We start from the raw sequence: 10,463 nt of genomic DNA, 5'->3' as shown, positions 1-10,463 counted from the left end.
ACTGGTCTTCCAGAGATTAGCGGAGCAGCGACGGAGTCAAGCTAGTGCTGAACTAAACTGTGCGCTACTGTCTGCAGTAAAGTCTTGTTGTATGCTGCTGTGTATGCTGCACGTCTCGGCTGAAGATAATCGCCTTCTGTGCTATATATAGTTGTCGTCTTTGTGCTGTCCTGTGTGTCTTCGTGTAAATAAACGTCGTTGTTGTTTTTTTCTATTGCCGCCTGCTGATTGAGCGTTCTCCACGCCATATAACTCCCACTATCCAAACGAACCCCAGGAAATTTCGTAACAATACTGTTTAACAACGGATTGTAAAACCCTCCGCACTTTTGCGCATGCGTTAGGATGGGTTTAATTCGGCAAAATAGGGGTGAGAGGAAAGATGAAAGGAGGATATATTTACATTTAACAATGAAGACTCGAGGTTTTATGAGACGTAAATATTAAATATAATTAGTAATACAGAATGTCTTACGGCATTTACATAATTATAATGATTTTAAAAGTGAAAATGAAAAAGAAGAAAAGAGACTAACCAATTTAAATCTTATCAAGTTTATAGTAAAAAAATTTTTACCCACGAACCTATTCACATTCAGAAGAATTTGATACAGTTATCGAAGATTATGATCACGCTAATGTCGATAGTGAAAAGGAATTGCCTCTTGGACAAAAATTATAATTAGGGATAAATAAAAAAATTTCAACAAACCAAAATACAATACAGAAATCAGCTATATCCAAAACTATCCGACTAGAAATCGATTTATTCGAAGATGAGGGATTTAGAGATAAATACTTGGAAAAAGTATATCGCGCATTGCTAACAGTACCACTAACTAGCGTAGATGCCGAAAGAGATTTTTCAACAACTGGCAATTTTTGCACAAAATTACGTTCTAGGATTAATGACCGTACAATTGATGCGTTATTTTTTTTAAAGATCACATTTCAAAAATTTGTAATAGTACCACAGACTGAATAGTGATATTTGCACTTTTTTGTGATTTAAATAAATAAGACGTTCCTTTACTTTTTTGTGATTCTTTTGTACTGTTATAATTTATAAGTTACAAATTATTTTTTGTGATATTTACATTCTGTAATAAAACTGGCAAATAAAACAAAGAAACGCCTGTGTTTTCTTTCTTTTTCTAAAATTTCTAATACCGGTATTAAAACCGATATCCCGGTATTAAGATCTAAAAAATATCGAATACCGCTGTTGAACTTTTGATCCGATATTGCAATCCCTAGTTTCAATAAAAAGATAAAGTGACGATTTTTTTTTTAATTAGTGAGTATTGTCAAATCTGGCCAACGTTTTTAACACCAAACTACAATTACAGCAACAACACCCGGATTTTTTGAAATAGGATTTGAATCAACCCTAATAAATGCTGATTTTTAATTTGAAATAACCAATTAAATGTTTTATCGTTGCATTCACAAGGAACTAAAAACAATATAGAATAACGCGTTGCAAGATCATTTATTTCATTTGCTTGTATTTCCAGTAATTGGCAATTAGTGATTTCATGCTTAGTTGTGATTTAACACACTGGAACTAATTCTTCAAGAAAAACTAAAATTTCTTACAACAATAGTTCTGTGCAATTAGAATTTCACTTGAAGGTCAAGAATTTAATAATCTCTCAGACAGAGTTCTTGGAATTTTGAAACGGATGCGCTTCAGTATATAAAGCACGACTTTATAATGTTCTTCAGCACAGGTTTAAAAACTTGTGAGATCAATGAAGACAGTGGTAAGTAGAAATTTTTGTTTGAATTTTTTTTTCTTGCATGAATATGTCATAGGATCTTTATTGTAGGCAATTTCTCAAGTAGCTTACATGTACCACATCATCGGTATATCATGTAGTTTTCCCATGCGATACATTAAGTCTTTCCTCGCCAGGCTTTTTCTTTCTCAAATGCAAAGTTTATGTGTGTTTTCTTATAGAAAACAAGGTTCCTCTTGTGATGTCTTCACCTGTTGTTTATTATGCAGGCTATCAAATGTGTAATTATTTGGATCAGAAGATCTTGGATTTATTTTTTACTTTTTGTAGCTCAAACATATAAGATGGAACACATATAATAACTTCAACCACGCGTGATGCGACCCTTTAATTACTATACAGCCATCAAATAAAGCTTCCTATATTAAATATTTAGTTTCTGGCATTCGCATTTCATGGGGATCTTTCTTGCTGCTCTAAAATACGAATGCCACTTATATAATGTCATCTGCTTATGGTGCTTCATTTGTAACTTCTTAGATAATGCGTCAGTTTTTTTTTTTGTTTTTTTTTTTGTTGTTTTTTTTTAGTTGTTTTTTCTTTCTAACACTCAAAAGTCATTAGACCCTTTTTTTCCTTTCTCCATATATGTAGTATAAAGGAAATATAGTAATCGTCAAATAATTAAAACAACATACTTTAACGAATCTCCACGTTTTAGTCCTTCTGAAGTTCGATAAATACATTTTTGAAAAATGTCCGTTTGTCTGTCTTATACAAAGAGCACTTTGAGCTAGATGTTTGAAATTTGGTAGACGGTCTTTACACCAAATGTGTAGATTTCTTTCAAATTTTGAGTAAAATCTATTCAGAAAAAGTCCGTCTGTCCGGCTGTTGGAATATCACTTAACACGATAACTACAAAATGAAAAGAGCTCGGTAAACAAAATTCGGTACACAGATTTAACAACTCTAGTGTAGAAACCAATCGCATTTTGAGCCAATTACAACTACGGTTGACCGTCTGTTCGGTCTGAAACAGAAACTGAAAAGAGCTTCAGAAACATGTAAAAGCGATCATTCGAAAACTCAATGACTTCAATATATCAAATTGTTATGGTATTTTCATTACTGCAAGTGCAGTTTTGTGTTACATTTTTGTTTCAATCGGTTGTGATAAAGGTGTATAAACCACAAATTCGATTTTTGGATACGATTAACGTGTGCCAGAGATGAATCGCCAAATAATTTGCCAAGGATCACACGATAGATTCAGTAAAAGTGCTAAATTCTCCACAAAAGTTAATGTTTCGTACCTTTGTACGCCAATGCTGCGCAAGGCATTCTCTGGTATGTAATAACTATGCACGCCATACAGGAATACTTTAATATTTTCCTTCCAGAGTTTATTATTGATGGTATATACATATGATTGAAAATGAAATATATTATTTACAATTGTGGATTACCTTTCAGGTTATAAATAATTAATAATGACTCAGAATTCTCGTCAGAACTCTTACTAAACACGCACACACTATCTGTGTCCAGACTGCCTAATATGACTCATGTCTTCCACCCCCGCCCAACTATTCTTCCACTCTTCACTTCACATCCTTTTGAAGACGGCCGGAACTGTTTCGTGGTTGTTAGTGACATGACATGTTTATTAAAGTGTTTGCGAGAAAGTTTCGAGGAGATCACTTTCACTGGTTTGTAGCCCAAACCATGAATACTACATGTCTCATGTCATCTGTCTGCGAAGCGGTTACTTAAATCTCCCTATGTTCAATTTCATCGCAATCGATGATCATAAGTTTCTTTTTGGTGCTCTAACGGAAGGATACTACTTATATAGTGTCATCCATCTGTAACGCCTTCACGCGTATTTTTAGTCAATGCGTCATATTTTTTTTTCTAGCATTTGAAATTCATTAGTCCTTTTTTTTTTTTTTTTGTAGATCAAACCACGTAAACAATACGTATAACGTCATTCACTTTGTAATACAATTATTTAAAGTTGCTTGTGTTCAAATTTTAGTTTCTCATATGTGAAGATCATGGGTCTCTTTTGCTGTAAGCCAACCCCCCCCCCCGAATATTATACATCTTCTTTCTTTTTCAGGTGTTGTTGTTGCTAGTGGTGGTTGCGCAGAGAGCAGAAAGCGCTCCTGTGGATGACGATGAAGATTCGGCTCTGATGTACCGGTGTGACTGCGGAGGACTTGATTCTGACGATGACGAAGATTACTACTATGAAGATTACATTGTGAGAGACTACCAGGATGGCGATTATCCAGATGACCAAGATTTGCCGCCTCGCACACCCCCCGGCCGGGTAAAGAAATGCTCATTTTAAGCAGATTTTAAGAAAAACTTTTACTGAACTTATGATAAACTTAACCCTTTACTGAGGAGATGAAAGTTTAGGACTTAACTAAGGAGGTGCGGTCTGTGAGACTGCATTTTCTTTACACTTGTAGCGGATTATTATGAGCGAGGATCGAACCTGGGACCTTGTGATTCGCAGCCCAGTAACATGCCCATGATACAAAAGTAATTGCTCGTGTAGCGTAGCTGTTAACTGAATTATAAGCTTTCACCACAGACTCTCCCTTCAGTGAGTCGGAGGTGAGACGAACGATATGGCTGTTAGTGGTGATGTATTAGCCGTTCAATCTAATGCGCCTGTACCCATTTGAGAAGGGCCAAGCGTTATGGCGAGCATGTATGGGTGAGTGATTGCTGTTGCTGCTTCAAGTGAGTCTGACGACTTTGGTTGCGGGTAGATGTCGCCACAACAGCTGTGCGAAGGCTGAAGGTTCATCGTCCGAGGTCACCAATGTAACTGATTGGTATGGGTCGAGGATAGAACCTGGGACCTTGTGGTTCGCAGTCCAGTAACATGACCACGATACAAAAGCAATTGCGCTTGTAGCGTAGCTGTTAACTAGCTTATAAGCTTTCACCACACACTCAAATTAAATTTTTTAATGAAAGTATTAGTATTAAAATGAGCTAATATATTCTGCAGATACTTTTATTGATATATAAGTATGCTTTAGAAATTATTCAAAATTTATTATAATTGAAAAAAGTAATTCCGCTTCAACATATATTTTCTTCTAAAATTACATATTACAATAAATAATGTTTTGGGGGGAAAAAACATTACTTTTTATTTTTTAAATCATATTTGTTTTTTCAATATACGAAGGTATATAGAAAACAATATAATAGAAAACTGAACAATTATATAAAAAATAAAAATAAATAAAAATTTACAAGGGATAAAATGGGTCCTTTTTTTATCGGCATCATTTCTATGCCGAAATTTGTGAACATTCGAGGACATTTTAAACATACAGGATAAGTAATAGTTTAAATACCAGCCTGTAAATGCTGTAGATATTTCTTTTGGTATATTAATATATATAAAAATGTTTTCAAAATACATTATCACTAAAAAAAATTATTATATTTGAACTTACATATCAGAATCATTCGAATGTGAACTTTCATCGGAAAATTCTTCTGTACAATTATCCTCATCTCTAAAGTGATTCTGCTTCATTTCAAAGTCTCTGGAGCTCTACTTCATAAGGGGATCAGTAGATTGGCTGATATTTCAGGGACAAAATTTTAGAGCCATCTGATAATCCTTGTATAATACTGGAAAACTAAAAGGTAGGTGCGGTCTCACAGACGTCGCACAAAGAAATAGCTGAAATATTCGAAAACGCCTTCGCTGAAACGGGTTGAAAAAGTGAGCGTGTAGTGAAGGTCAAGAAACAAGACGCTACAAGGGTCAATCCCTTCGATTGAGCTAAAAATAAAAAAAAAGACGATTGAAAGTCCATCCTTACTGGTCTGAGAATCCGCACCATCCCAGTTAAGGGTTAAAGATAATTAAAATGAATTAAGTAAAAAATAAAGATAAATTAAATGAAATAACACATCCCTTTTCAAACGTACAAGACGTACAAACGTACAACGCTTAGGGTTTGACAGTGATGGATTTCAGCAAAACAGAGAAGGCTGCAGGTAAATGGATTAAAAAGTATTGCTAGCCTATTGGCTAAATAAATAAATGTGTAAAAGAAATTTCAAATTTAATGAGTTATTAATTATTAAAATTACAATGTAAGCTTACATTCAAATTTTAGAATTATTTAATTATAAAATATAATTAAATAACTATTTGCAATATACTTTTCTCTGTTAAATCTTACATTCTACGGGACATATCTTATAAAATAATTATTTTTATTGTTATTTTTGTTTGAAAGTCAATCATTTCTTTATATTTCATCATTATAATTATATGTTTTTACGCGTGGGCATAGTTATATGTTTTTATTGCTAAAATTTTTGTTATTTTTTCAATAACAAACAAAGCAAAAAAAAAATACATTATTTTAAAAAATGTGCCTATTTTTTTCGAAATTATTAAAGTAAAAAAATTGTTGATTACTTCAAAGCGATGTTGAAATGGGAAACTAAATTTATCAGTTATTATATTTTAGGCCTAATTAATTATATTAACATGCCTTTTTCAATGAATGTCAGGTATTTTTAGAGTAATCTTGTCATTTTTATCAAAGTTCAGATGACGAGGATAACATCGGAGTCGTTGCTCCTTCATCTCTACATCAGCAGTAAGTTATTTGACCTTCACCGTAATAACTAAAGTGTGTCAGGATTCTTTACATGGTTGATTTTTAGTTGAATACGAAACCTTCTCTCCACCAAACTCAGATTTTACAACTAGGTTGCAGAACATAGCAACTTTGATAATTCTAAAGTAAATTGCAAAATTGGAAAGATGCAAAGAGGATGAGTATTGCTAGTGCTCAAAGATTAAAAAGAGAAATCTTGAAGATGTCCGCATCTTCATTCGATTTCAATCAAACTTTATATTTTTCAAGCACACTGAGTTTCTATGGAGGAAAAAAAAGTTCCAATTTGGGATTGATTTTCTGCACTTTTTCGGAGTACTGTGTACTTCTGTTTAAAATTCATGAACGGAATCCATTTTGTAACAATTGCTAGCATTTTTCTGTCAACAGAATAAAAGAGACAAAGACCGCAAAATTCTTGCCACCTCTTAATGTAAACCTGACAGAGCCAAATCGTCGCCAAGATGAATTGTTGGCAATTAAGCAAAGTGATATCAACATTTCAACGTGGCGATAATAATAATGACACTTATGGAAGAGCATCAAATTTCATTAAGTATTATATTTCATTTTTGTAATTTCTTTAATGCTGTATAGGGCCGTGGATATCAACGGGGACGTCGTGTCCGCGGATATCAACGGGGACGTCGTGATCGTGGATATCGACGAGGACGTCGTGACCGTGGATATCAACGAGGACGTCGTGACCGCGGATATCGACGAGGACGTCGTGACCGCGGATATCGACGAGGAAGTGGATCTAGAATTCGTTGTGAATGTAACTGATTCCCCATCATTCCCAGTCCAATGGTGAATGCCGATGAGGTAAGTTTCTTTATATGTTTTACCGGGTTTCAGACTTTATAGTGCCTTTAATACATAATTTTATTAGCTTGGAAATTTCATAGGTTAGATATTATATGCAAATATGCCATGCGACATATATGATGCATCAGTTGTTCTAAACTCTCTGCAGTTTGATCGTTGAATGGAGAGACAAGAAATGTGGCACGTAGTTACTTCTTTGGTAGTAGAAGCTCGTTAAGGAAAGCCTCCAAAAATATTAAAGACTTTTTTAGTTGAAATATAATGTTTTTTTAACGACATTAAGGCATATTATTGTGCAGAGAACGTTTTGAACCATTTAAAAGTTTTAAAAAAAATAACTTTCAACTGATACCAGTTTCATTCCATAAAAATAGTTTCCAAATCTCAGTAAATTAAAAAGAAAAATGTTTTAAGTCTATTTTAGGACAATATTTTCAGCAATTGCGCTCAAAAGTACAAGTGTTTAGTTATTGTGAAAGTATAAAATATTTGTACGAACATTATCGTTCCTCAAATTAAGAACAATCATTTAAAAATAATAAAAAGATAGATGAATCAGGTATAAAACAATATCATCCTAAGATGCTTCTGAGCAGAAGATCCAATCTTTTTTTCAAATTTAATTTGTTTCATATTTTTAAAGATTGGGTTTCCATTCTCTTCCTAGTGTTAACAGTTTTGAAATCCTATACTCATGTATGCTCGACATAAAAAATAAATTCATTTTTAACGATTTATTATCGATTCATTTTAATATTTTCAAAATAGAGTAATTGTTTAGTCAATTAAATTAGCTAAGCCTTGTTTCCATGCATATAGTATCACCTTGTAATTAATTTCAGAAATATTTACCCCAATGTAAGGATGGATTATAAATTAAGGATACAAATGCCGAAATTATTTTTTTAATCAGTGGAAGTGACCTCAACCTAATTTTTTCGCGTATCTCTAATCAAAGTCTTGTTTTCCCGTCCTCTACGCAAAATTGTAGGCCTTGAATATCGTCGCAAATGACTAGCATGGCATTAACAAACAAAAGTTACGAAGTATAAAATTTGGCTCCTCCCATCGATGACGGGACGTACTTCCTTAGAGAAGGGTTGTACCTTGGCCGGTGATGGCCCTTAGAACTCAACCACAGTTCCCACCGGTGTTGCTGTTTCGCCGTCCGGTCATTCAGTATTATTTATCCGTGTGCCTTCAGGCGGGTGTGACAGTCAATGATATGACTTATGAAGTATTGAATTATATACCCCCCCCCGGGTGCCTCTCGTATTGAGGATGAGAAGTTTCAGGCATGGTGATTGGTACTCGCCGTCCTGGTGGGTATAGAAAAAGGTAGGGGTCTGGCGATTCCCGTGTATGAACGGGACGTACTTTCCAAGGGAAAGGTTGTACCGTGGCCCGGGATGGCCCTTAGAACTCAACCACAATTCCCTGCAGGGTTGCTGTCGTGGCGGTCTGGTCATTCAGATTTTTCCGTGTGCCTTCCAGCGGGTCGGAGTAGCCAGTTTAAAGTTATGAAGCATTGTGTTTGCTGGCATGCGAAAGTCGATCATTTCTTGACAGATTTGATACCAAATCTGAGAGGACTCTATATTTTAGATGATAAAGTTGCGTACCAAATTTTATATACCTGGCTATTTGCGTTTTGGAGTTAAGGAGTTCACTATGTAATCGAACAGCCAAATAGATAAATTTCGTGTGAATGAAATCCATGCAAAGTTTATTAGATATCGACAAATTTTGTCATGAATCATAAACCAAATTTCATCCATTCAAAGTTTAATAGAAATCGACAAATTTGGTCATGAATCATAAACCAAATTTCATCCATTTAATTGAAATTGCTTTTGAGCTATCGATCACGTGATGATTTGGTGTACTTATGACTAATGTACAAATCAGTTAAGTGTTTAAATATATTCTCTTCGAAATAAATTTGCTATTTAAAACACAGATTAGTTAGAAATTTGCAAAAAAAAAAAAAAAAAAAAAAAAAAAAAAACTTTTTAACAATTTCTTTTTTCTTTTACAGGCCAGGAAACTCAAAAATTATGTTAATTAGAGTATTGTATAAAAATGATTAAAATTTTGTGTAACTGCATATAATAATGGTGTTATAATAAACGACAAAGAAAATAACTCGTTTTCATTTATTTATGTTGTACCTTTTTTTCTTATATAAAATGAAATTATAACAATACAATGTCTATTGAACGAATGTCACCATACAACACACCATATGATTTAAATTATAAGTGTCAATGTCTTTCCCAATCATAGCAAGGCCAGTTTTGAATAATTTGTAATTCACGGTGCGTATTTTATAGTTTTCGACTAGGTTCGGGGACAAAAATTTTGTTAAATGATACGCAAACATTTTTTGCTGCACCAAAAAAGACTTGAAAGGTCACTACTAGAAGAAAAAAACACACTCGTTGTTTTTAGTTTAAAAAAAAAAAAAAAAAACACTTATTTAATGAAAATTTATCAAAATTTTCAATATTAGGAAAAAAAGATTAAGTTAAAGAAAGAATGGAAATATTTAATTTTTATTCCATCTATATATAGCTCAAACAACATAAAATGTAATCAATCACAAGATAAAGATTATTTTAATAAAGAAAAATTTTAAGAGCATTTGAAGTTGCCGTTAATGACTTTTTGTCAAAATTTGTCCATGTTTTGAACTTTATGTCTCTATAACACATGTCTAAATGACGTTATCTTAAAATCCGCGGTCTATCACATCCTCAAAAAGTTTGGATACATGCTTAACATATTTCATGAAATTTTATTGAAATGATTTGGAGATATCATGTTTTCCGGGAAACAATCACAGTGAAAGATTCATTCTTCAGAAAACACGTTTAGACATTGTACTTGTATTAATTCATCCAACTGCGCTTGAATTCAAGATTTTTTAAGCGTGAAAACTACATTTGAACAGAACATGAACAGAAATGGGAAACAGAAATGCGAAAAATAAGCAAAATAAGGCTGAGTAAGTCGAGAGTTAATAAATGTATCAAATATTATTTTAAAGAATTCTACTGTAAAAAAAAATCAAACATTTTTGGTTAAAAATATAACTGTTTCTGATTTCATTTTTATTTGTTGCGTACTATTGAAACTACTATATCTTCAGTTCTATCTTACATATATTAAAAACAAAGTCTGTTTTAGATTCTATAAACTTTGCACTGTATTT

At 33.2% G+C, this 10,463-nt stretch overlaps 1 protein-coding gene across 1 annotated transcript; it reads left to right on the top strand.

The window, feature by feature from the left end:
* The first annotated feature begins 1,743 nt into the window (after positions 1-1,743).
* Positions 1,744-9,369, top strand: LOC129971141 (putative carbonic anhydrase 2). Its single transcript, XM_056084637.1, has 4 exons — positions 1,744-1,766; positions 3,868-4,080; positions 7,019-7,246; positions 9,288-9,369. Exons 1-3 carry the CDS (start codon positions 1,755-1,757, stop codon positions 7,205-7,207), a joined length of 414 nt encoding a protein of 137 aa, XP_055940612.1. The 5' UTR covers positions 1,744-1,754; the 3' UTR covers positions 7,208-7,246; positions 9,288-9,369.
* The last annotated feature ends 1,094 nt before the right edge of the window (positions 9,370-10,463 follow it).

This window comes from Argiope bruennichi, chromosome 6 (assembly GCF_947563725.1).
Source record: "Argiope bruennichi chromosome 6, qqArgBrue1.1, whole genome shotgun sequence".
Lineage (NCBI taxonomy): Eukaryota > Metazoa > Arthropoda > Arachnida > Araneae > Araneidae > Argiope > Argiope bruennichi.
Note: the sequence above shows the minus strand (reverse complement) of the source record. Positions and strands in the feature narration are given on the sequence as shown.

Bases quoted from the DNA above. Each gene is read 5' to 3' on its own strand.
- LOC129971141 (XM_056084637.1), top strand. The intron at 4,081-7,018 runs GTAAAGAAATGC...AATGCTGTATAG, and splicing joins CTCGCACACCCCCCGGCCGG to GGCCGTGGATATCAACGGGG.